Source organism: Sus scrofa, chromosome 6, assembly GCF_000003025.6.
Source record: "Sus scrofa isolate TJ Tabasco breed Duroc chromosome 6, Sscrofa11.1, whole genome shotgun sequence".
NCBI lineage: Eukaryota > Metazoa > Chordata > Mammalia > Artiodactyla > Suidae > Sus > Sus scrofa.
The window spans coordinates 89290323-89318169 of NC_010448.4; the positions used below are offsets into that span (position 1 = coordinate 89290323).

Sequence of the window (27847 nt, forward strand, 5' to 3'; positions counted from 1 at the left end):
AGTCTGGAACTGCTGCAGCCATTTTGCTGCCGTGAGATATGATAATGAGAGTACAGACTTAGGGGACTAGCGGAAAAATAGAGTCCTGATCAAATCATTCCCGTTAGGCTCCACTAGATTTTTCAGTTGCATGGGCCAACCAATTTCTTTTTTTAAGCCAGTTTTCTTTTATTTGTAACTAAAATCATCCTGATTCAGAATTCCCATTGTGGCACAGCAGGTTAAGATCTCAACATAATGTCTATGAGGATGTGGGTTTGATCCCTGGCCTTGCTCAGTGGGTTAAGGATCTGACATTGCTGTAAACTGTGGCATTGTTGCAGCTGCACTTGGATCTGGCATTGCTGTGGCTGTGGCACAGGCCTGAAGATGCAGCTCTGATCTGACCCCTGACCCAGGAACTTGCATATGCCGCAGGTATGGCCAAAAAAGGAAAAAAAAAAAAAGTAAATAAATAAAATCATCCTGATTCAAACACCATCTAGTTAAACAGTTTACCAAGGGCTGTATTTACTCACTTACATATTAGGCCCCCGCTACACACCAAGTGCTATGCAAGGTGTTACGGATTTAACAATGGATAGTATTGCTGACCCACCCTCTGCAAGTTTAGAGTCTGGCGGAAAGAATCGGAGATTAAAATGACTGCTTTGGGAGCTGACTCTGATGTTGTATTTAACCTGTTCAGCATCCATCCCCCCTCCTTTTGATAGCCGAACTCTTGATTTTTCTTTGGACACCATCTAAAGGGCTGGTCAACAGATCTAGGCCTGGTTGATTGGCATATTCCATGGCCCTGGCCGCAGCGCCTCATTAAGCGATGGGCATAACAGTCAGCTGTAGGATGGCAAACTTTAAAAATAAGTCCAGGGAGTTCCCTGGTGGCTCAGTGGGTCAAGGATCCAGCATTATCGCTGCTGTGGCTCTGGTTACTGCTGTAGCACAGGTTCGCCCCATGGCCTGGGAACTTCTGTACGCCAGGGGTATAGCCAAAACAAAACAAACCTCTGATGAAAACAAGACTAGTACTTCTGCCAGGGGTACTAAACTGGAGAAATATAAGCCTGAGATTTCCTTGAGTTGAAAGAGTTCTAAGACTAGTTGTGAGAGTTGACAGCAATAATCTTCTCTGACTTTACTCATTTGTTCAATCAGAATTCAGTGCCTCTGCCCATGCTGTATGAAGCAGACATGACCCCTCCTTTTAAGGTCAGGCTAAAGAGAAGGAAAAGTGAATAAACAATCTCACACACAGCACAGTCACACTAGGAGTAATTGGAGAGGGCACCAGCTCAAACCAAAGGTGTTAGTTTTTTGTTTTTGTTAATTATGTGATATTTAAACACAGAAAAATTAGAAGACCTAAGAAAAACTTTAAAAAAACCCCCCAAACTCCTTAGTTCCAACACACAGCTGTGACCACAGTTAAAATTTCTTCATTTATAACCTTCCAGATGTTCTTCCATGGGTATAAATTAAAAGAAACAAATAAACACCTAAATGCAACGTGGTATATTGGGTTGGATCCTGGAACAGAAAAAAAAGGCCATTAGTGGAAGCACTGGTGAAAACCAAAAAAGTCAGAATCTAATAAAGTACCACTGTTAATCTCTTAGTTTTGACAAATGGACCACAGTTATGTAAGATGCTCATGTTAGGGGAAGCCAGGTGAAGTGTATGCAGAAACTCTGTATTAGCTCTGGAACTTTTCTATAAACTTAAAATTATTCCAAAATAAAATGTTTACTTTAAAAAAGGACCCATTCTCTATTGTTTAATAACCTTTGTTTATTTACATAATGGTTTATCATGACATTCTTCTGCCTTGGAATGATTTGTTTCATGACTGCATACTATTTCACCCCACCAATGAATCATAGCCTATCTCCCCTGTTGTTGGAAATTTAGGTTGTTTCCCATTCTTTCCCTGTTATACAAATGCTGCACACACTTAGTCATTTCCTTAGGATATTTAAAAAAGTTTAATTACTGAACCAGAGCTGGCTGCTAGGGAACACTTATTACGTGCCACGGCCCATCACTGTTCTAAAACCTCTGATAGATATGAACTTATTTAATCATGCCAACCACAAGGGGGAGGTACTGCTTTCATTCTTTTAGGGCAATTGTCAAAGGCTTGCTTTTGAAGGATGAGCCCACGAATTCTCACCAGACTCTTTTAGCCCACTCCAGCACCTCCCCGGTGCCCCCTGCTTCGGAAGCACGCGGATCCACCCCATCGTGCTCTTCTGAACTTCCTCTCACTCTGGCTTCAGGAGGGTAGTTCTGGCAGGCAGCCATCAAGTGGTCTGTGGAATAAGAGCGGGTACCACCAGCCCAAGAGGTGGTTTCAGCAAACACTGCAGAGAAGAGCCGCCTCTTCTGGTTTGGTGCAGAATCTAAAAGGGATGGAGGTAGCACTGGGGAACAGGCACAGGTGAAGGTGCACACTCTGAAATACCTGGTAGCTATGCTATGGTAAGGGCCCTTTGCCCTGGTAAGTGGCCATGGGAAAGGAGAAAAAAAGGATCATTTATTGGGCAGCTGCTATTTTTTGTTTTGTTTGTTTTTTAGGGTAACACGTGTGACATGTGGAAGGTCCCAGGCTAGGGGTCAAATCGGAGCTGCTGCTGCTAGCCTAAACCACAGCCACAGCCACGCTGGATCCAAGCGGCATCTGTAACCTATACCACAGCTCATGGCAATGCCGGATCCTTAACCCACTGAGCAAGACCAGGGGTTGAACCCACGTCCTCATGGATACTGGTCAGGTTTGTTACACTGAGCCACAACGAGAACCTCCAAGCTGCAATTTTTCAATTCATATCAACTCTGCCCACCTACAGATGGGTGCTATGATCCTCATTTTAGATAAATTTGTTGAGGCTTCATGATTAAGCATTTCCCCGTGTTACACAATAAGCTACTGTCAGGGCCGAGATCTAACCACAGGTCATCCTTGCCACTCCTAGAACTCATGCCCACACCACTAAGCACATGACTGAACACTGAGCTGACAGTAAAACTAAGGGATTCCCCCCTTCCATCCCACAGCAAAGGATCACCCAATTGATGGTCAAAGCGCCAAAGCGGGGAGTTTGGAAGAAGGATGGCATGTGGACTGAGCTTATTTATGGTGGGCCCTCAACCATTCCTGCACATATCCTTGACTCCTCCTCCTCCGGGTTCTTGACATTATTCTTGAACTGAAAAACTTCCCTCCTGGGGTTCCTATGCTTGGTGTAAAAAACACTATCTTCCAAGAGTTCTAGGTGCTCACTGGTAAAAGCTGCCAGTGAGCACCAGTGGCCCCCGTACTTTGCCTTGTGCCGTACTCTGCCTGGAATGCCCTATCTTCCCTCCATGGAGCTACCCCAGTCCACCTCCTCCATGAAGCTACCCTCTTCCGACTTCCTGCACCACATAATTAGCCCTTTCGTCAAGCTCCACTTCTTTGCCAAAAGAGACTCAAGGCAGTTTACAATGCAGCTGAGTGTGTGCGCGCACACACAAACACACACAAGTACAACAGCTGACTTTGGGGGAGGTGGGGGTAAGAATTCTATGAAGAACCCATGGCAGAGGAAAGCACAACGAGTGAACACGGGGGCGGGGGTGCTTTCTCACAGCTGGGGCACAAAGGAAACAGCAGAAAGTGAAGTATTCCTTACCTAGTAGAACGCAGACCAGCCAAATAGAAAGCCAAAGTGTCTCCTCGCTCTAAGTTTAGAGATTTGTCCATAAAGTCTTTATCTAAGGGACACCATATACTGTAATGTTTTGCTTTACAGCAATTTTACTGCCAAAGTGCAGATCTATTCAGTCTGAGTTACTGGGCCCAAGACTTGTCTTGTTCTTGCCCTCTGACACCTTATCTTTCTACTCCCTCGGTTCTCTGCTGGGGCTCCTCGTCCGACTGGGCAGCTGAAAGGGGCCTCTTGTGACAGCAGCTCATTGTCACAATGTCCTGGATGACTCAAAACACAGAGCTGCCACATTCTCAAGACGTCAGGACAGTGGTCCCTTGGGGGTTATGAATAATGCAATGCCACAGCCCGAGAGGGATGACTCTGAAGCAGAACCCCCTGCAGTCACCCTTTCCAGAACCTGTGGGGAGCTGACTCCTCTCTCCCACAGTAACTTGTCCTGCTGTAATAGGGGTGGTCCCAAGAGCTTTGCAAATCCAGTACATTTGCACTTTAATGCCCATAGCAAGGAAGCGAAAATAAAAATGACACAGGGGAGTTCCTGTCATGGTGCAGTGGAAGCGAATTCAAATAGGAACCATGAGGTTGCAGGTTCGATCCCTGGCCTAGCTCAGTGGGTTACGGATCTGGCGTTGCCGTGAGCTGTGGTATAGGTCACAGAGGCAGCTCAGATCTTGCGTTGCTGTGGCTATGGTGTAGGCCAGCAGCTGGAGTTCCAAATAGACCCCTAGCCTGGGAACCTCCATATGCTACAGGTGCAGCCCTAAAAAAGCAAAAAATAAAAATAAAAATAAAAATAAATAAAAATATAAAGAAAAATGACACAGAAAAAGACCTTAACTGAGGGAGCACTCCCAACCCAGGTCCTTCATGTGACAGAGCAAACCTACTTGATTTTCTTCTCTGTTCACTCAGACCTCTCTGTATCATGAGCACCTTGAAAAGCTTTCCCTTCTCCAGCTAAGTGTCAAAGTCATTGGTGCCATGGTAAGAGGCTTGGGTGTGGAGCCACAGACCAGGCTCAGCCATTCCTAGGTATATGAGCCTCGAAATGCAGACATAAGCTGGAGACAGTATTTACTTCCACATGGTTATTGAGAATAAACAATAACGTACGCAGAAGCTACCACACAGTAAGCATTAAATGTTTATCTATTATTAATTTTGAAAATACAAAAATAAAGAATTCTGCATACAATTTCAGAGGGCCACAGACTTCTAGGAGATCTTCAAGTTAAGAATCTTTAGCCTAGGCTGGTTCCCGAGTCCGGAGACGACAGCTCTTGCCACAGCCCATGTTTTCTCTGAACTGCATCAGCATGTGTTGAGCACCTGCTGTGGGCCAGGGACCCTGGCTCAAGCCTGCATGTCACCAGTGTCATCAGTACACCTGAGGGGTGGGGATTGTTCCCATTTAACTGATGAGGTGCAGTAACTTGCCGGAGGTCTCAGGGTGGAGTTGCTGCTGCAACCCGCTTTCTGGCTCATTTAGCTGTCTTCCGAGAAAAGGCTGGTGAGGCTTGCTGAGGACGGAGGCTGCTCTTCACCGTTGTCCTGTCTGCAATACTTCGTGCATACGGCATCCTAGGACACATGCCCCGGGTCTTCAGACTGGCGGTGACTTCTCCCAAATCACTTCTGGCAGTGTGGGTGCCCACCAGAAAGAACCCATCTGGAAGGGCCCTTTCTGCTGCTGCACTGCTAAGTCACTTGTCACTTGAGCAACAAGGTCCAGGGGACAGACTGGTCTCAGTAACCATTTGAGTCCCGGCTCTACTTCTTATGGTGCCTTTAGGAATGTGACCACCATACTCTGAGGCTTGGTTTCCTCGCCTGTGATAGAACGACAGCTCCAGGAGTTCCTGTTGTGGCTCAGTGGAAACGAATCCGACTAGTATCCATGAGGACATGGGTTTGATCCCTGGCCCTGCTCAGTAGGTTAAGAATCTGGTGCTGCTGTGGCTGTGGTGTAGGTGTGTAGCTGCTGTAGCTCCAATTCGACTCCTAGCCCGGGAACTTCCATATACTGTGGGCGTGGCCCTAAAAAGCAAAAAAAAAAAAAAGAATGACAGCTCCAACTGCCTAGGGTGTTTTGTGGGGGGTCAATTGAGGTGGTGGGGGCAGAGCTGCGCCCACAACACAACACAATACCTGGCCTATCAGTCCTCCTGGAAAGGTGGTGACTCTTAGCTCATCTAACCTTGGTTTCCAGACGAGGAGACCAGGCCCAAAGAAGTGAGTGAGCATTCCTAGCTCATTGGGTCTTCTTTCAGTTTATCCTTTCCAACCAGACCATGCCATGCGTCCTCTCAGGCTGGTCTGACAGAGATTTCTCTCAGGTTGCTTCATGGTGATCAAGGAAGGGAAGAAAATTTTCATGGAGCATTTAAACAGCTCAGAGGATGAAAAGATCCGTGCAAGTAAGGCACTGAAAAATGATACCTGCAAATGACTCTGCAGAGGGAGGGGAAGTGGTAAAGCAGAAGAGGGGCAGGATTTCATGTGCCAGTGACAACTCTGCCTCTCTCCGGAGCAAGAGGGCCTGAAGAATGACCGTGCTTCCAGCCCAGCTCCCTGTTTTCGGGAACAGCAGCCATTTCTCAGAAACCTCATTGGCAAAGGCCGCCCTTCCAAAGAGCATGAGAGCTTCAGTTAGGACAAATGATTTAAGCTCATTTTTGCAGGGAAAGAAATGGATTTAAAAAGAAGCAACCAAGAGTATTAAAGAGGCAGCTGAAAAGGCAGCCAAAAATCTGGCTTAGAACTATACAACAAAACACATTAAAAAAACAAAACAAAACAAAAGAAAAACCAAACCCTGGCTCAGGCATTAGAAGCCCTGGCTTTCTAGGCTGTGGACAGCTGTCTGCTCAACAATCATCCAGCCTGGCAGAAGCAGCTATTATTCTGTGTATATTCAGATCCCCATAGCATTTATCCAGTGTCTGTTGTGTGCCAGGCACCAAGAAAAAGCTGCTTTTTCTAAACTTTATTTATTGCCAACAAGTCTGAGAAGGTGGCGTCAGCGGTCTCTCTTTCAGATGAGGAAACAGGGGCAGCGTAAATGGTTGGCTGGGATTCGCTGTACGTCCCCTGAACTCCAGGCACAGTGCTATCTTCACTGGACCCAAGCTGCCTTGTCCTTAGGCTCAAGAAAATGCTGCATGAGTTCAAGGTCAAGAGGGTACAGGCTCTTCTTAACAACACATGCTTGGACCTTCTATCCCACGGCTTCTAGTGACCACAAAAGAGGGCTTCCAAGTCAGACCCAGAATTCAGCGTCCTTTTACTAGCCAGGATCCCCTTTAAAAATGCCACAACAGGGGATACAAACTTTTAACACGCTTTATTAATTTAGGGGCCAAACAAGGCAGCATTTGGACCGGTAAGAAAGGCACCTCATTGAAAATAATACATCACAGTGCTGTCGAGTGATCCCAGTCACAGGATTTGAGGATGGAAAGGACGATCTTTGGATAATGTTGCTTAGGACACTTGTTCATTTATTAAAAGGAGTCCCTTCACACATCATGGATGGAGGAAGGCAAGAGTGTAGGATCGTGGCACATGCTGGGTGGTGGCAGAGAGATTACCCGCCAGAGCAGGTGGGCAGGTGAGTCAGGAAGGGAGTGAGACTAGCCTGCCCCTCCTGCCCCATGACCCCAGTAAACCTGATTTGCTGAGCCACCGGCCCCAGGAAAACACCCGTATCTTTTTCAAATGCGGAGATGATTTCTTGGTCTCACAGTGTGGGGAACCAGGGTGAGCAGTCGGCTCCTGCCCTGTTCCAAGCTACAGGACAGACAGGACAGCAGTGTGATGGCCTGCATTCCTGGGCTGGCATGAGGTCTGATAAAAGTGAGGTCTTAGGACACTGGCTTTAAAAAAACATTGTCACCAGTCCAGAGTACATGAAAACATGATTCCTTAGAAATAATACTGCAACTCCCTGTTTCTACTTACACCTTCCAATCCATGTTTTAAAAAATTAATTTTTCCCTTTGTTTCTAATTTTTAAGATTCCTACTCTATGTAAAAGAAATCGCTTCACTACCACCTGGGGCTCTTCCCATCCTCCTCTTGAGCCCTCAGCACTCCTCCCTCTCCACCCTTACCCTGCGCACCCCTCCCTTCTGCCCAGCACCTAAGAGCAGGAATCACGCCGCGGGGTGATGAGCAGTGGTGCAGTCTCGCCTGGCCTTCTGTTACTAGGCTGAAATAGAGAGGAAACAAGAGAGAACAAAATGGGTTTTTAAAAACCAAGTAAATATTAGAGAAGGCTGGCATGCATGCCCCAGCAACCAAATGCATTAAACACTGGACATCTCTCTGCCAGGTGAAAGCTCTCATGCCTGCTCAGGTTAAGGCTCTGGAATTAAACGAAGCAAAAACGGAATACTAACTACCTCCAAAAGGGCATATGCATCCCCCACGATCTTCCAGTTCTCACCGGCAGTCCAAATACCACACGCGGGTGTGTGCACATGTGAATGTATATGGATGGATGACAAATATTTGAGCAAGGATCATGCACACTCAATTAGCAAACATGTGAGGACCTCATCTTTGAGGCTAAGTGCCTGCAACTGTCCCCAGTCGAAGTGGAATAGATTTCAGGATTCATGAGGCTTCCTTTATCCAGAGAGAGAGAACCCAGCTCCCTACAATGCTGACAGTTTTGGTTTTACTCTTTTTCCTTGTCCATTCCCAGAAGTCATGTGCTTCCCAGAAACATTCCACGCCAGATTGAGTTTCCGTTAAGAATGGGTGGAGTTAGTTTACAGCCAGGAAAACAAAGCAGAGCAGAGCCAGCAGACACTCACTTGAAGCAGACAAAGAGGGACGCAAGATGGCCACATACCCACAGCCAGCTTCCAGGTGGACAGAGGACAAGCCCTCTGGTGGTCCCACAGACAGCAGGAGAGCCAGGTCAGATGGGGACTGGGCACTTTAGAGTCCACTGCACTGAGTCAACAGAATACACTGGGCAGGTGGCATTATTTACTGGACCTGCCACTGATTTTCTAATGGTTTTTCCAGAAGCTGCTATTTTCTGCGGTCGCTCACAGCAGTCTATTAACTCATCTGTTTGCCATAAATCAAACCACAAGACCAAAAGGCACAGCATGGAGCCCCAGGAAATGCTTAATAGTTGGGAGCTGAGGTTAGGAATAAAGCCAGGTTACCACCATAGGTGATCTTATTTTGGGGGGATCCTTTCTTGGAGAGGCTGTAGCCATCACCATTATGAGGTAAGGGATGAATTACGGATCTGGAAGGGAGACAGTTGAGTTCTTTTTTTTTTTTTTTTTTTTTTTTTTTGTCTTTTTAGGGCTACACCCGCAGCATATGGAAGTTCCCAGGCTAGGGGTCTAATTAGAGCCTCAGCTGCCGTCCACAGGCACGTGGGATCTGGGCCGCATCTGTGACCTATACCCCAACTCACAACAATGCTGGATCCTCAACCCACACTGAGCGAGGCCAGGGATCGAACCCACGTCCTCATGGATACTAGTCGAGTTCATTTCTGCTGAACCACAACAGAAATTCCATGGAAGGAAGAGGGTTGAGTTTTAAAGGAAAACATCTGATTTGGGTTTCACATCCTGCAGGGAGGCTGAGTTTGAATAAATTCTTATTGAAATGATGCAAAAACAGATCACCCTCTAATCACTACTTTGTTCATACTTGGAAATAGAGGCAAACATTAAAAATAAAAACAAGCCTACCCTGGTCTCTCTTTAGGAAAATGGACTGGCTGCTCTCAGATGCCCAGTCTGGAGGTTCAGAAGACAGTCTGAATTCAAAAGGACCTTTCGCCTGGTTTAATTCTTTGGCAAAAATTCAGTATTCAAACACAGGTCCCAAATCATTCTTACTTTACAGAACCATGAGGCAGATCATAAAAATACTCCAACTTGACCTGGCTCTTTCTATGGTGACACCCTCTCTCAGTAATTTCTGGAATCTGTAATGTGCCTTTTCCCTTCTGTTTAGGGAAAAAAATTAATGATCCCTTTCCACACACTCAGAGTTGGCATTTCATTATGAGTGAGAAAACAAGTGGAATTTCTGGCCAACAGTTTGCCATCAGGAACTATGGTCCTGCCTGACTTCACGTGACTTTGGACTTCTAATTAGCCTTTGGAGATGGAATAAATACCAGGAAATTAGAATGCCTGGTAGATACCTGAGTTAGTTTATTTTGGTCAAAAAATAAAATCAAGAGCATGGCTGCAGAAGTAAACAGCTGGTAAAGCAACCTCGCCCATAACTTAGAAAGTAGGAGGTGGACACATACTTTTACCGACACACGCGCGCACACACACACACACACACACACACACACACACACACACAGATGAGATGAGAGTTGCACACATGCCAAAGATACATGAAAAAAGTGCTTTTTAATCAATACACCAAATGATATTCTTGCTGGCCTGAGGAAGCTTCCCTCTGTCTGCTCTGCCATTCCCACCCACTTTCTCAGCAGGGACAGGAAGAAGAAAGAAATTCCTTTTTGGACTCAACATTAAATAAACATAACCAAGTCTTTACATGTGGCTTTGGAGAAGGCTGCTAGGATGCTTGCAAACACGACATCAGGGGTCTGGGATGCGTCGATGGCAGAGTGGATGCCCCGTTTGCTGTAGTATTCCACCAGCGGGGTAGTCTGAGTGTGGTAGGCCTCCAGGCGGATTTTCAAGGCCTTCTCATTATCATCTGATCGGCGGATCAAGGGTTCCCCGGTGATCTGAGAACAGGAAGAGGGTGATGAAAGGCCGGGACTCTTAGCAAGGTCTCCTTATCTGATGCCACATGCAGATTTGAGATGCTGGCTGATCATGAAGACCATCAGAGGGAGAGACAGAAAATCTAAACCCTCTCCAATAAAGGACTTCTGTGCTTGTAGCAAGTTGGTCCCAGGAGACCACCTGGTCCAGGGAACTCAGGGAGCCTGAAACAACAACTGAGAGGAAAGGGCTGAGAGCGGGGCACGGGCAATGTCCTTCTCTCACAGCTTGTGATCAGGCTATTCGGCTTCCAAGACAAATACTTCTAGGGTGGGAAACGAGAAAGATGGAGGCCCCTGAGTCTAGGAGAATACGTCAAAAGCAGAGCTGCCTTAGCACGTAGGATCTCAGCTGCCTAAGTATCCAGTGTTTTTGTGATGGTGTCAGCCATCGACATTCTGGAAGCAGCAGTAAAGTGAGAAAGAACGCTGAGTGGTAGAATACCGATTCTGTGAAACGTGACTAAGTTGACAGATGGCTTTGGAACCTATGTGACCTGATGAACTTGTCTCATATGACAAAGGTAAATGCAGGAAATTCTTATTTGCTCTAAAACAGACAACCGGACTCTTTACGGCAAATGTTACCGTGAATATGTATGAGACCCTCCCTTTCACATCTGCAAGCAATTGAAGATTGTCACAGGAACTTGGTAATGTTAATCCAGCCAAGTGCTTCCGAATCTGGATGGCACAGCAGCATCGCTAGAGGGAGAGGGTATTTTTCTGAAACAGGACTGGTGAACAAACCTCTCCTCAGTACTATTCTCCCCACCCCAGCTCTAATTTGGGGCTTCCACTTTCTCCTGACTTGTTGACCATTTAGGTTGCCATGATGACAGAAAGGGGCTGCTCTGAATAAAAGACAGGCACAAACTGGGCATTGGGCAGTAGCTAGCACTGGTTCAAGGTCAGACAATAAACCACTTGGAGAAACACTGGACAGATGAGCCACTGCCCATGTGATTGACATGACAGTGATATTTCTCATGGTTAAGTTATATTGGTAGGAATAAAGAGAAGATGAGATGACCAAGGAGGGAAAAAAGAAAAAAAAGAAAAGAAAAAAGCAAAGGAAGAAAGGTGAAGGCAAGAAGTTTCCTGTCCTTAGTTTACATACGTCATCTTTCATGGGCTCCTTCGGGGGGTTGAACTCCTCATGGTAGGAACGGCCACTCTTGGGGTGAATCAGTCTGAAAGACAGCAAATGAAGACCAATCAGGTCGCCTGAACCCAGGGGTCTCCAAACTGGAAGCACAGACAGAGAAGCTGGATGCCAGGACTTCAATCTAGTCACGAACTCAGTTACAGGCATCTCTTGCTTAGGAAAATAACTGGGCTTATGCCAGAGTGAGTATGCTTCCTATTTTGACCCAACATTAAAATGAGTGTCTGGCTGAGAGTTTGGCATAACAGCCTTATTCGGGATCCGAGAGAAGGACCTCTGGGGCTGGTCTCACTCCAACAGTCATCTATTCACACGATCATGCAGCAAGCACTTACTAAGTGCCTAGCCCTTAAGCTGAATCTAGGGGCTACAAAGCAACGAGTCAAGATCCCTGCTCACGAGCAGTGCTTAATTTAGAAAGGGAGATGAATGTGGAAATAAATAATTTCTTATCACAATAAGTGTGATAATCCTTTAACAGAGATTTGGACAAAGTGCTATGGGGAACAGAGGACAGACAAAATAACTTTCTTTTCTAACCTAGTTGGGTTATAAACCCAAAAAGATTCTATAGGAAAAATATGTGCTATGGATGCAGACACCACCAGACAATGCTGCACACCTTTGTGATCACGTGGGATGCAGAACCCGGCCACCAGAGTGCAATATTCAAAGACGTCAGAAGAAACAACATATTAAATAAATCATGGAATAAAGAACCCAAGAAGAAGCATTTATTTGGCACCAAATATGTAGCTGGTAGCTGCATCTGAGCTGGGTCCCCTTAAGTAACAAGCCCATGATCTTAACTGAGAGTGGTCATGTCACAGGAACCCCAAAACCTAAGAAGGGAAGGAGGCAGGCAAAACTCTGCTCAGCAGCCTGGGCCCACTTGAGTTTGTGTGGTTTCCCAATTCTTTTTTTTTTTTCTTTTCAAGTCTGCACCAGCACTAGATAGAAGTTCTCAGGCTAGGCATTGGATCAGAGCTGCACCTGCAGGCCTACATCACAGCCATGGCAACACCAGATCCAAGCCACATCTGTAAACCATGCCACAGCCTGTGGCAATGCCAGACCCTTAACCCAATGAGCAAGGCCAGGGATTTGAACATGCATCCTTACAGATACTATGCCGGGTTCTTAACCTGCTGAATCACAGCGGGAATTTCTGGTTCTCCATTCTATGCCAACCAAGGTCTGCTTACTTCACTGATGACTGCTCTCCTCACGAAGGTCTGTTAGACCAGAGCTTCCCGTCACCTCTTGGCATGCACAGAAAGTACTCGGGGTGCTTGCTCTGGTGGCTGAGGGGATCCATATCTCAGCACATCAGCTGGGACTATCAAAGCCACACACCTTTGTAAAATGTGACTCTGTGTTTTAATGACAGCATATTTTTGTGGTGCCAAGTGGTCAGTTCTAGCTAGGGGTACAATTGCAATGGGGGGACCTGCAAGCATGGAATGTAGGGTTGGGCCCCCCTTTATTTGAGTTGTTGGAGGGGTTCTTCTGGTGCATCCACTGGGAAAGGACATCCACTGGGAGACTCGGGGAGAGGATGAGCAGAAGCTGCTGGACTCAGCTACAGCTTTCCCTTTGGGAAGGGATGGCAACATGATATGTAGACTCTGTTTCTTCACCTTCTGGAGGGCACAGGACAGAGAGCAGCCAGACTGCAACAAACACGACTCTCTCTCCACATCTCTGTTTTATTTTTATTTTATTTTTGTCTTTTTAGGGCCACACCCACGGCATATTTAGGTTCCCAGGCTAGGGGTCTAATCGGAGCTGTAGCTGCTGGCCTACGCCACAGCCACAGCAACGCAGGAGCCAAGCCTCGTCTGCAACCTACACCACAGCTCACAGTGAGGCCAGATCCTTAACCCACTGAGCAAGGCCAGGGATCAAACCCGCAACCTCATGGTTCCCAGTCAGATTCATTTCCGCTGCGCCACAACGGGAACTCCTTCTCCCCACATCTCTACATCATCTCTTGCCCACTCCCAGATTCCCTCAGCCATCCACTTACATATAACACACTGCTCATTCCCTATTCCCGAACTTCATTTTAAGAATGAAGACTCATCCCCTAGAAGGGAAATGAAAGAAAGTCCAATCTCTAATTCTTAAAACAGGACTGGTCTCAAGTTCTGACCAAAACAGCTCTATAAGCCACTGATCCTGGCCTGGAGGTGGAGGTGAAGATGTGCATGGATCGGCTTGGATGCTACAGCCACTGCTACCTTGACTGTGACCCTACAGACACCTGTTTTCTCACCCACAAAATGGGGATGGTGAAGACATTAAGCTAATGATATCAGAGTCAACAATCAATAGGTTAAAACCAAAAACCACTAAGTACTTATGCAAGATATAAAGTAATTAACCCATAAAATATTAAAAATGAGGTCAGAGTCAATTCAGAAGACATTTACAGTGGGGTCCTTATCATGTCAGAGTTAAGGAAGATCCATAGTAAACCAACTAGTTCCTAACTCATTGTCTTGCAACAATCAGCACAGTGGGCTAGAAGGCAGAAAGCAGGCTCTTGGTGCCAGCTGTGCTGCTGACATGCAGAGTGAACTTGGAAAAACAGCTTTACACAGTCTGACCTGTTCTGTTTCCTCCTCTGTGGGGCAGGGGGCCACGCTAAACCACTCACTTCCAAATCAGGAGACTGAATTTTCCCTCTCTCACCCTCTACAATTCTGCAGTTTGTCCTTCAGAATCTCTGCCATGTCCACCTCTCCTGCTTGGCAGACATCCCCAGCCAAGCTCCCAGTCCACCTTCCCAAGAGCACTTATTCTCCCACCCAACGCCCAGGCCATTTAGCCAGCTCTGGACAGACCTTCTGCCACTGGCCCCAGTTAGCACCCAACCCCTGGGTAACCCATATTCATTCTTGCTTCTACTCCCTTCTGGGAAAGCCTCAGCAAAATGCCCTCTATCCGTGAAGCTCCAGTCTGACTTTACACCTCTCCTAGCAGCCACCCCTCCCTGCCCCCAAGCTGCACTAAACAGCCCAGGTTTCATATAGGGACTGTAGACTCTCGGAGGTGAGAAAATGGGCATCAACATACTGTTCTCCTATATCCTCTCCAGGCCCCCTGCTCCCTGAGCCTAGTACTATGCTGCACACAAAGCAGGCACATAGGAAGCTGGGCCAATCAAATCAATGGTCCCTCGTGTCACCTAGTGCTGTTAACATCTGCCTTGCATGTCCAGGACCCGGCCCTGGTGAGGTCCCTTCTTGTCAATCTTACTGCTTCTTGGACTACATCAACTTTGTTTGCCAACTCTGTGCCAAGGGAGATGCAAAGAAACAAAAATTCCTGCACTGAAGGAACCTATGGAATAGCCGGAAACATGAACCTGGATATTTGAAAAGAACATTAATATATGATAGATGCCACTGTATCTAATGCAGCCTTCCAGAGGAATACCTCAAACACTTATTCTGCTGTCTTTTTACCTGCCTGCCTCACTCCTTACAGATATGGACTGCAGACACATGAAGAAAAACGTTCAACCTCATTAGGAAATCAAAACAACATTTACAATAAGAAAACATTTCCACCCTAACTGAAAAACTTACATGTACTACGACAGCATTGGTTTAAGAGTGGACAACTTGGAGTTCCCGTTGTGGCTCAGTGTAGATGTATCTGACTGCCATCCATGAGGATGCAGGTTCAACCCCTGGCCTCAATCAGTGGGTTAAGGATCTGGCATTGCTGTGAGCTTTGGTGTAGGTTGTCAGTGTGGATCGGATCCTGCATGGCTGTGGCTGGCAGCTACAGCTCCAATTTGACCCCTAGCCTGGGAACCTCCATATGCTGTGAGTGTGGTCCTAAAAAGACAAAAAAAAAAAAAAAAAAAAAAAGACTAAGGGATGAAAAAGCTATAGCCCATAATAAAGACAATGGGAAGGTCAATCAGTGGTTGAAAGCTTCCCATATATTTCCGGAAGGAACAAAGCAGATAGTATAGGCTTGAGGAAACTACAGCCTAAAGCAGTGGTGCTCTTTCAGAGCAAACTTGTCAGAAGCAGAAGCAGAAGCATCTCTCTGTTCAACATTGACTACCATAGAGAAATAAGTCCTTTAAAACAAAACACACACACACACACACACACACACACAAATCTGTGTTTAGGTTTTGCTAAGTGTTTTTTCCTAAAAGCTGGCTGTACCATAAGCAAGTTTTTGCTTAATTTTCTAAACTCTGTGTAGATGGTCCTATTATTTTAAAAATTAATACAATTTAGCCTACATCAAGTTATGACAACTCCAACTGAAATTGGATTTAAAAAGCACTGAAGTCAGAGGTCCCTAGTGGCCTAGCAGTTGCCACTGTTGTGGCTTGGGTTTGATCCCTAGCTTGGGAACTTAGGCGTGCCATGGGTATGTCCAAAACAAACAAACAAACACACCCCAAAAGCACTAACGTGGAGCTACACAGGTAAGGCATTTAGCATTATTTCTTGAGCACCATGAACTACACACACTATGCGCTCTCTATCATGCACAGTGGCTCCTTGAAGCAGGTACTATTGCCCCCTCTCTACATATGAGGAAAACAGCCTTAGAGAGGCTAGGAAAAAGCTAAAAGGTGACAGGACTAAGTTGCTGCTGGACTTCAGATGCCTTACTCTTCTTTCCACATCCCCATCCCATGTCACCAAATAGGATCAATCCATGTTGAAATGGCACAAGCTTCACGGCTGGGATTGGGCAAGGGCAGTTCCAGGGGTCTGACACAGCTCTGAGGAAGCATGAAAAGAAGGGGGCCTTAGGGGACAAATACCTTCCTGTGATTCTCCGGATCAGCAGAGCGTCTGGGATGCTGAATTCAATCACAGAATCGAGCTTCTCTTTCCTCTTCTCCATGAGGTCATCAAGCTGTAAAAGAGCGTGTGGCCCACCTAAGCTCCCAGAGCTTGGTCAGACCCATTTCCCTCAAAGGAGTGAAGAGATAAAGGGCCAGAGTTCGCTTTCATGAGATGGTGACACAGAGCCACGCCACTCACCATTTCCGCCTGCCTCACGGTCCGAGGGAAGCCATCAAGGAGAAAACCATTTTTGCATGGAGGGGTCTCCAAATTCTTCTCAATGAGCTCCACGACCATCTCATCACTCACCTGGAAGTCAAGAACAAAACAGCTTGGAGTTATTAAATTCATCAACTGGGTGGCATTAGCCCAACTCCAAGGTCACAAGTTTGTGTCTGTATAACCTGATTACTAAACAGTATGTTTTCTTGATCCCAAAGAAGCAAAAATCAGAGCAAATATGGAGTGGCTCCATTTGGAAGCTTCAGTTCTATGATTAAATTTCTGTGGCTGCCATATACACATTCTCTTCCCTTGAGATTCTGTGTCCTAGTAATCTAGGTGAGGGAAGAGGACCCCAGCGCCTATCATGCCACCAGAAGATCCCCGTGTCTCAGGGCCTGAAGGCCTCTCTGGCCATTAGTCAGAGTCCTGACCATCAGATAACAGCTTTTCAGCAATCAGCTGTCTTCTAGACACAGAAAGTGAGGGCGTATTGCTGAGAGACCACCTAAGAAGGCTCCAGGAGAGAATGGGGGTTTGACCAGAATGTAGAAAGACACCAACTTGAAGCAACAGTTCACCGACCTGGCAAGATTGGGTCAGAACCAAGGCACCAAGGCGCCAGCCCAACATACCTCTGAGCTGCTCTAAAAGGCCCAGTGAGAACCTCCCTAGCTTCCCCAAACTGGTTTCCTCCTGGGCTTTCACTGGAAGCAAAGTTCCCTGCCAGTACGACAGTGAAGTCTGCCTGTTTTGGTAGCTAAAGCTTTTATCTCCTGAGACCAGCTGTGAACTTGGGGACAAAGTATAAGCTCTGTGACTAAGTAAACGCCAGAGATAAGTAATCTCATTACCACATCCCATTTTTTTCTCAGTACAGGATCTTCTACCAAGACTAAAATACCTAGCTTCCTGGCTTAAGGCCTCACTAACATGAAGGGGCAGGTGGGCACACAGGCTAGGCCACCCTAGCTCAGAATCTCAAAGCCTGACAGGAGGTAAGTCAGCCCAGCACCCTCCCCAAACAACGTTCTAAGATATGTAAAGACCAGAGGGCCAAGTACACAATGACTTCTGATGGTGATTCCCACAGCCAAGTCCCAGAATAACTCAGTTATAATTAAGCTCTGACATTAACCAAAGAAGATTCAGTGGATAATAAATTATACTTGTCCAATCAGATCCACTGGGCTCAAAACAAGCGAAAATGCAATTATATCCCCCAAATAAGCATTACTTGTGTCAACTGCCAAGCAGCAGCTCCACTGGAGACAGAACAGAATCACGCAAGTAGATCGCAAACACTTTGTGACCTCCTGAGTCCTCTCTTGAATATACCCTTGAGCCTAGGGATGGCAGTTTCATTTTTGGCCCTAAAAATGGGTATAATACAAAACGTAACATAAAGGAACCCCAAGAATACCGTGAATAAAACAAGCGCCATAAATTCAGAATGAACCAAGTACTTTGCTACCGTAAAATTTCATATAGTGCGCCAGTTTGTTAAAACACCCTGCAGCGCAAGGCTGACCATTAGAACTTTTTGCAATGATGGAAATGTTCCATATCTGTCCTAGCTAGCAAGAACTTGAAATGTGGCAAGTAAGACTGAGGAAGTTAATTTCAAATTAAAATTAATTTCAGAGCTACATGCACCTGGCAGTCACCCTTTTAGGCAGTGCAGATCTCGACTCAGTGAGATCAATGTTCACTGGTACCAGCAAACCTACCAGTTTCCCAGCATCCATAGTTGCCTTCAGCTTTTTTCCCAGCTCTGAGCCAGAAGCCACCATGGCCCTCAACATATCCCCAGTGGCCAAATGGCAGACGCAGAAGTTTTCAGCCAATCTGGGTGCCTGTGGAGGGGAGGACAAAAAAACAAGATACTGTTAACACCATATGGTCCTGGAGTCAGACAGCCTGGGTGTGAACTTGGCCCTGTCAATTACTGGCTGCATGAACAACCTTATCTGTAACAGGGATAAAAGTACCTTATATTATATTCCAACATGATCATAGGGTTGTAGTAAGAATTACATTACATAACACATATAAGGCACTTAAAACAGTGCACCTTGCACTCAGGAAGCTGTCATAAATATAAGCTATCGGAGTTGCCACTGTGACACAAAGGGATCAGCGGCATCTTGGGAGCACTGGAACACAGGTTCAATCCCTGGCCCCGCACAGTGGGTTAAGGATCTGGTGTTGCCGCAGCTGTGGCTTAGGTTGCAACTGCAGCTCGGATCTGATTCCTGGCCCAGGAACTCCATATGCCACAGGGTGGCCAAAAAGGAAAGAAAAAAAAATCAGCTATTAACACTACTTCCACTAGACACGCTAGTGACATATAAGCCTCAACTTCCCCATTATAAACGGAAAGTATAGAAAAACCCTATCAATACTTCACAAGGTTGCTGTGAAATTTGGGTCCACGTATGTAAAGCACTTGGCACAATGCCTGGCATGTAATGTGCTGAATATCTGCCAAAAGAATGGATGTGTAGTTGTCAAGTGTTGTACCCGCTAGTGTGGGAGGCAGCTGGGGCTGGGTGCAGAATGGTCTCCCCCAGGTAGGCTGGGTTCTTCCCCTCTGCTGTCATTAGGCAGCTGTATTATGATGGCCAAATCGCTTAATTTCTCAGGGGGGTGCTTTTCTCATCTGTTTAAAACGAAGGCAAAAAGGCTCCGTTTCAGAAGTAGCTGTGAAGACCAGATGAGATAACATATGAAGAGCACCAGGCAAACGGTAAACACTTACTTATGTAGTAGTTTTAGGAAGTAGTGTATCTTTTCAGTTAAGAGCATAGACTTGAGAGTCAAACTGCCTGGGTTTCAGACACCAGGTCCACTGATGACGAGATATGTGACTAGAGAAAAATTTAATCCACTTTTCTAAATTTTAAATTTCCTTTAAGTAAAATGGAGGTACCTATATCACTGGGTTGATGAGATTATATAGAATTTGACACACACAGGGCCAGGCACATAGTAAGTGCTCAGGGAATATTAGCTGTTACTATAACCCCGGCCCTAATTCCACATTCATTTCTACAGAAAGAAAATACTGATCTCTCTTCCAAGAACTCTGCTTGGGGCCAGAGAAACAGCTGAATAGGAGATACAGACCCTGTCTGCTTTGAGCCCATAGTTTCGTGAACTATACTACAGAGTGAAGTCTAGAAGAGGAAGGGACCCCGGACAGCTCAACATCAGTTTTGTAGTGGCCAAAAAAGAATGTAGAATTCCTGATGAAATTAGCTAAGCCTAATACTTAGCTTTCGGGTTCTATTATTTTGTAAAATAAGTAGGGTTAGAGCCTTGTTCAAACCAGTTCTCCAGGGCTTTTCTTAGGTGCACACGATAAAAGCTAAGCAGATTGGGGGTCAACCCTACAAATGCTAGTTTGTGATTCACAGACTGATTCAGAACAAGCAAGGAACTGACTTCATAGCAAAGGTATTAAAAACTGTACTTTGGAAAAATCGGTGAAGGTCAGTGCCCTCTGGCAAGGGGAAATCATGCAGTCGTTTAGGTTGGCACAGTGGCCACGAACCCAGAGCTGTGCTTTTGTGCCCATCTTTCGTCTTGTTCGTTTTTTGAGTTTTATTGAAGTACAGCTGATTTACAAGGTTGTGATCATGTCTGCTGTACAGCAAAGTGATACAGTTGTGCATGTCCACAAATCTATTCTCTTTGATTCTTTTCCCACATAGATTATCACAGAATATTGGGTACAGTTCTCTCTGCTGTACAGTAGGTCCCCATTGCTCCTTGGTTATTGAAATGAACTTGGGTAAAAAATGTGAAGGTCAGGATCATTCCAGGGGGAAGGCTAATCCAAACACCGGAGAAGAGCTGTTAGCACAAAGACGAATGGGTCTATTTCTATCACCCCAACCCACAGGACTCCTGTGCTGTTCCAGGTGACTGGACCCAACAGCTGTGTGGAAGAACGTGCCCAGAGGGAAGACAGCGCATGCTAGAGACTAAGGGAATCAATGCGTGGGCTGCCAAGAGCATGGGCTTTGGAGTCAGACAGATGTACACAGGAACCCTGGCTGCCCTCAATAGCTGTATTGACCTCTGGCTACTTCTCAGAATCTCAGTTTCCTCATCAGTCAAATGGGGATAATATCTACTTCATACAGCTGTTATGAGGATAAAATAAAGTACCCAAAACATCAGATACACGGTACACGGTACACATTTAATGTAAAAACAAACAAACAAACAAACAAAAACAAACTCCTTTCATGGACTTTCTTTTTTGCATTATTCTTTACTTGCAAACTACAGAAGAAGCCTGATGAAACAGCTTTATCTTATTCCCCTTAAACCTCACACTTACACCTCAGAGGAATGCTTCCACTCCAAACCACCTGAAGGTGCTGCTAAAATGCAGATTCTGATTCCATCAGGTGGGGCCTGTGTACTGCTTTTAACCAGCTTCCAGGCCTGGCTGTGCTGTTGGCCTCTGGACTGTGTTGTGCTGCTGCTGAGGCCCTGAGCTATGTGTTTCACTAGCTATGGGCCACCATTGAGCCCAAGAAATAGGCTCCCCATCTGCAAGAGAAACCTGTGGTTCGGGAAGCACGTGTGTGTGAGAACAGCTAAAACAACTAGAGAGGCAGCATGGTGGGTTTAGCGTTCTTAAACTTCAGGTCATCACAGGCAGCTGAAGGCATTTGTTAAAAAATACAAAAAGTGTCCAATTGAGTGGTTCTCAGGTAGTGCCCCAGGATTCTGATGCACCCAGATTGTGAAGCCCTGGGGCAGTGGTGCAAGACTGGGTTTTACAGTGGTACAGATCTGGATTACAGTTAACTCACTGTGTCACCATGAACAAGTTAAGCAACCTCATGCTTAGAGTACAGATAACAGTGTCTACTTTTAGGGCTGTTACGGGAATTTAATAAGATTATGTATGTGAAAGAACCCATCATAGTGCCTGGCTTTCAGTGGAAAAAAAAAAGGGAAACTATCAGTCTTCAAGATTTGATTTAATCTCAAACTCAGTTGTTTTCTCAGCTTGAAATCATCTTTCTGCTACAGTCCTTCCCACTTCCACCTCCAGTGTTTATACATACAGGGAGCTAGAATCACCTCCTAAAATACTGTTGGACATGCTACCCATCCTCCAACATGCATTCATTCAGAAGTATCGACATCTCCCCAGGACCACAGGGGAGAAGTCCCAACACCTCGGCCTAGCTCTCAATGTCCTCCACAACCAACTTCCTGTTTCTCACAAACTACTCAAATTTGCCTCTCCCAGTCCCCTACCAGGATGCCCAGCACCCCTGCAAACAGCTGCTCTATGTGTGATTTCCAAATGCAAAATATAAGCTCTCTGAGGACCTCAGCTCAAGTTCCTCTCGATGCAGAAACGCCATCTCCCTTCCCCCTCTGGTTCAAGCTCAATCCTTCTTTGCAGTCAAATTCTGAGCATATTTCTCCTATCAAAAACCCTCCTCAACTACACTTTTTTCCTCTGGGAAGGAATCATAATAACATCATCTAACTGGGTGTTTGCAAGATGCCAAGCAATTTTTCCATGCATTGTTATAGTATTTAGCATGCATTACACATAACAAATCCATGAGGTAGAAACTATTTTTATATCTGCATTTTACAGATGAAATTCAGACTAGGTTGCCCAAGAACACAAAGCTGGTAACAGGAGATCTGGCAATGGCCTCAAGACTGCAGAGCCTCAGCTCTTATTGGTGACACCACGTGGCCTTATTGGCAACAGCACACCCCAGAGTCTTAGTGGCTGTCCTTGGGAAAGGTGTGTTTGTGTAGAAGGGAGCCCAGACAGTGCTGGAAACGTTTTGTTTCCTGATGGGGTACAAGCTACACAAGTGGGTTCACATGGGAAAATTCATCAAGCTGCTCACTTGGAATACCTACACCTTTCTCTGTGTATATTATACTGCAGCAAAAAGTTTTTTAAAAGCACAGAAATTTGTGTTTGATTTTCAGCTCTGCCTCTTGACTTACCGTGTAACCTCCAGCCGGTGATTCTTTAAAACTTCTTCCTCACCTATAAATCAGATACATTAGTACAAACATACCCAGGTCGATAGGAGGAAGAATGGAAGCCTCTCAACAAAATAAAGTTTGTTTTTTTTTTTTTTCTTTCTTTCTTCTTAGGGCTGCACCCGTGGCATACGGAAGTTCCCAGGCTAGGGGTCGAATTGGAGCTGCAGCTGCCAGCCTACGCTACAGCCACAGCAATGTGGGATCCAAGCTGTGTCTGCCATCTGTGCCACAGCTTGTGGAAATGCCAGATCCTTAACCCACTGATTGAGGCCAGGGATCAAACCTGCATCCTCACGGATAATAGCTGGGTTCATAACCCACTGAGCCACAATGGGCACTCCCATATTATAGTTCTTGTTCTAACCCTGAATTATCCTAGCATTGTCAGTCACTCATCTGACACTTCCCATGTGATACTTTGCCCTGGTAAGCATTGCCTGCATGCATGTTGATTTCTGCTTCTACACCTAGATTGACAGCAATAATACAGGATGGTTATGCTGCTGAACAATCGGGCATGAGTTCAAATCCTATCTTTGCTACTTTAAGTATGTTCTGGGGCAAGACACAGACTGGGCCTCAGTTTATCAGTAAAAAGCCAAGGAAAACAACAGGACCTTCCCCTTAGGGTTGGAGGATTAAATCAGATGATACATGTAAAGTCTTTGGCTGGGAGGTCTGTCACCTAACCCAGCAAAGGGTGACTATTTTGTGATATAACACCCTCTTGAGGGCAAAGGCTGCTCTGCATCTCCAGCACAGAACTTTTACAACAAAAGAAGCAGAGAGTATATCAGATGGCTAAGGAGTTATTCAGATGCAAGATCAGCCAACTACTTGCCTTTGAACCCAGCGAAAAAGCTCTTCAAGCTTTAGTTTCTCTAACTGTAAAGGGGGGAATAAGAGCATGGGTCCCAGCAAGTTGTTTCTGTGCTGTGTCAATGCACTGACAACTGACAGAGCCTGACCTTAGCTGATAACCTAAGCCTGCTGGCCTTGATGAATTGGTATTAACTGGACACATGGGAGGAACTGAAAGGGGTTGGCAGAAAAGCCAGGAAACACACCTCAGTTTTGGCCACACCATGGGAACATCCAACCCCAAAAGGGAGACAGCAAAGTAAGGTTATTTAAACAAAATAACAAACGCAAATGTTCTAGATGTTTTAGACATTATGTTGATGCAAAAGCAGGTAGTTTTAAGATGTTTATTTTAGCTAAAAATAAGAAGTTTGGGGGGAGTTCCCTGGTGGCCTAGTGGTCGAGGATTCAGCATTGTCACTGCTGTGGCTCAGGTTTGATCCCTGGCCTGGGAACTTCTGCATGCCACTGGTGGCAAAAAAAAAAAAAGTATTAAAAGGAAACATTATTTCAGTCATAATGAGTTATGCAGGGATAAAAGGAAGTACTAGTAGGAAGAAAACAAACATTACTGGGCAGGTTAGGATTTCACATTAGAGACTGCAGACATTTACCAAAGGCGGCCAGGCAGGCAAAGCAAAATGAAGTGGGTCAAATATAAGCAGCAGGCAACCTAAAGGGCTATGCAGAGGATAGGGGAGCACATGGATTATCACAGCAGTACCATCACCATTTTGCCACCCACAGTGAATTCCTGGACCCAGGCACTGCTCACCAGAGACAAGGAGACATGATATGGACAGCCCATCACCACCTGTGATGTACTTGGGCCAAAAAATTGAAACCAGATATGGCTACGATCAACTACCAATTTACAGGAAAGAAAAGATGTTAAATATGGCCTGGGGATACAATTTTGAAAGTTCCCAGAAAGAGGACACTCCCAAGATAAGCAACTTCCACAAAAAACAAAACAAAACAAAACAAACCTGTAAGGAAAAAAAAAAGGTGCAGGGGGGAATCTATAAATTAAAAGAGACTTGAGGCATTCCCATTGTGGCTCAGCAGGTTAAGAACCAGATATAGTGTCCCTGAAGATGCAGGTTCGAATCTTGGCCTCGCTCAGTTGGTTAAGGATCAGGTGTTGCCACAAGCTGTGGCATAGGTTGCAGATGCAGCTCAGATCCAGCATTGCTGTGGCTGTGGTGTAGGCCGGCAGCTGCAGCTCGGATTTGACCTCTAGCCTGGGAACTTCCATATGCTGCAGGCGCAGCCCTAAAAAGAAAAAAAAGAAAAAAAGAGAGAGAGAGAGATTGAAATGATCACATCTTTGAAACAAATGAATGGAAATGTGAACATATACTGTTATTGTTTTTTAGGGGATATTTGTGCTTGCGTACAAAAAAGAACTTGTCTTTTAGAGATACATACTGATATATTTACAAACGAAATGTTCTATGATATCTGGGAGCTGCTTTAAAATAACCTGTGAAGGCAGAACGGATGGGGAAGGAATGACCATCAGCTGACGGTAGCTGGGGCTGGATAATGGGTACACAGGGGCTCATTATATCAAACTGCCTTTTGTTTATTCAAACTCTTTATAATGAAAAGTTGGAGTGTGTCTGGAGGCTAACTGCTGCTGCAGCATGCCACTTTGCAACCTCTGACTTATGAACACTGCTTTTTTTTTAGTATCTTCTTTTTATTTATTTATTTTTTTGCATTTTAGGGTTGTACCCTCGGCATATGGAAGTTCCCAGGCTAGGCGTCGAACTGGAGCTCCAGCCACAGCAACGCAGGATCTGAACCACATCTTCGACCTACACTACAGCTCGCAGCAACACCAGATACTTAATCTACTGAGTGAGGCCAGGATATGAACCCCAATCCTCATGGATACTAGTCAGTTTTGTTACCACTGAGCCACAACAGGAACTCCCAAAAACATTACTTTTTAAACTCCATAAAATTACCACCAGTATTTCTACTATGGAAAGAAAGGTGTACAGAGGTTAAGTGACTTGTGTAAATCCTTCCTCAAGTCCTAGCTCTAATCACATTCTCCTCTACTTCCACAAAGACTTCTCTGACCAACTCCCATAATATATACATGTTTATAAATCAGCTCAAAGGTATAATTTTCTTCAAACCCTTCTGAATATATCACCCTTCACACTGACATACAGCCGAATTAGAAAGTGGGGAGATGTGTTAGTAAGATGAGGGAGCCAATAATCAGTGAATACCTACTATGTGTCAAGTCATCTAGGTGTGCTTTACACACGTATATAATTTTCCAATATCCTTGTGATCTTTTGGTCTAGGGGGCAAGGACTTTATCAGTCTTATTCACTGCTTTATCTCCAATGTTCAGTGCTCATGAAACGTTGAATGAGTAAGGTAAGTATTATCCCCATATTTCAGGTGAGAGCAGTGAGGCTCACAAATTGCAAAGCTTGCTAAACGACAAAGCCCTTGTCTCAGCACTGGGATGGGCTGTCCATTTCACAACTACTGAAATTATTAACTTCAATATGAACAATCGATGCATTTAAACTACCTTGTTTATCTCGGTTACTCAGAGCAAAAGTTTATAGAGTTTGGGATTAAACATTCCTAGACTGCAGGTTACCTAATAACTGAAGGTGGCAGCAGCAGGAAAGAGGAGCCTTCAATGTTACCAAGGATAAGAGATTAGGTAACAGCGAGCCCCAGGTTCTGGCTATAGAGAGAAAAGGGCAAGTGGTATTTCTTGACCTAGTGGCCAGAACCAAAAAGCAAATCACAGGAAAGAATTCAATCTCCCAGACTTCTCTTCTCCTCATCACCCACATGAATCTGTCTTCATCCATTTCTCATAACCTCATCATGTACCAAGTAATATGCTGGGTGTCACAAGAGTCCCAAGAGTAAGACACATGCCAAGATTCTACCATTTTTGCAAGTGCTAGGAAGCGAAGATGGGGCACAGAGCAGAGCCCAGAACCCCATTCCCTTAGGAACTCAGACTTCCAGGATTCCTTCTTTAGAACCTAAGCAAAAGAAGAACCTGTTCTTCAGAAGGGCAAGCAAAAACCTGAGGCCTCAGGGGCAACGCCAGACCCCAGGCAGGAAGAGGATACTGATGATAATTCAACCTATGGGCTTTCAAATCCTACACAAGATCATAAATCCCAACCTTGATCCACGCGCCCACTAGGTCCCAGATGCCAAGTGAGGCCCCACAGTCAGCAGAAGGTAACTTCAGACTCCGTAATCGCCCAGAGCCCTGAGGTTCCAGGCTCCATGAAATCAATTTTGCTAACCTGGGAAAACCACCTGACCCCTTCCGGCCTGTTTTCTTATCTGTATATTAAGATTCCCCCACTTGACTGGCTAGGCAGGACATACCTCACGTCTTTTAGCAATACTCCTAATCAGGCCAGCTCCCGCTTTTCCCCACCTGCAGGAGATGTTCTTCCACCTTCAGGCATTAATCATTACAGAAACGGACCCCTACACGGATGCCTGGAACGTAACCCTGGACAATTCACTCCCAATTCTCATGGAGTCTGGGGTCTCAGCCTCCTCTCGGGTTGTAATCGACATGCCTCAGCCCAGGTGGTTCACCCTACCCTTCAAATCTCAGCTTCTAATCCCTTCAGGACTCTGATCAGTCTTTAAAGCTCCTAACACGACATCTTAAGCCTGGATCCTTCAAGAACTTTAACTCAAACTTCTCCAACCTCCACTTTGGACCTTCCCCCAAACACCTACCGAAACCCCAGACGCCAGTCACGGCTCCCTCATCCCCACCCCAGGCACCCCAGGCCTCAGCCTGCGCGCGGCTCGGCTCTGGGGCGACCAGGACCTCCGGCCGCCCTGACCTTGGAGTTCCACGGGATCCGCCGACAAGTCCAGCCCTGCAGCTCACCTGAGTACCTTTGCCGGCCCCGGGCGGCCCCAGCAGCACGGCCCGGATGCCTTTAGGACCCTCTTGGGCCGGTTCGGAGGCGGTCACGTTGGGAGCCATGGCCGCCGAAGTCTCTCACTGCTTAACCCTCCAGCACACCTCTCAGCTCCACGGTTTCCAGGCCAGCGCGCCACGCACGCCACGCATGCCCCTTTCGCCCCTTACACTGGTCCGTAGCCACGTCTGTCACTCTGCTCCGCCCACCCCTGAGCGCGACAGACACTTCAGTTTACCGGCCAAGCAACGATACCGGGGAAG

At 45.9% G+C, this 27847-nt stretch overlaps 1 protein-coding gene across 5 annotated transcripts; it reads right to left on the minus strand.

Annotated features, from left to right (window-relative positions):
• AK2 (adenylate kinase 2) lies at nucleotides 4842–27847 on the minus strand. 5 transcript variants are annotated; one of them, XM_021095843.1, is made up of 7 exons: nucleotides 27551–27744; nucleotides 18456–18581; nucleotides 16702–16812; nucleotides 16479–16573; nucleotides 11624–11696; nucleotides 10269–10464; nucleotides 4842–7920 (listed from the first exon to the last, which is right to left on the minus strand). In XM_021095843.1, exons 1-7 carry the CDS (start codon nucleotides 27647–27649, stop codon nucleotides 7916–7918), a joined length of 705 nt encoding a protein of 234 aa, XP_020951502.1. In that variant the 5' UTR covers nucleotides 27650–27744; the 3' UTR covers nucleotides 4842–7915. The 5 variants fall into 5 exon arrangements, 4 of the variants coding, with proteins under 4 accessions (XP_020951502.1, XP_020951503.1, XP_020951501.1 ...); XM_021095846.1 differs by lacking the exon at nucleotides 4842–7920 and adding an exon at nucleotides 22732–22774 and having other exon boundaries at nucleotides 10099–10464; nucleotides 27551–27689; XR_002344964.1 differs by having other exon boundaries at nucleotides 4844–7920; nucleotides 10269–11696; nucleotides 27551–27718.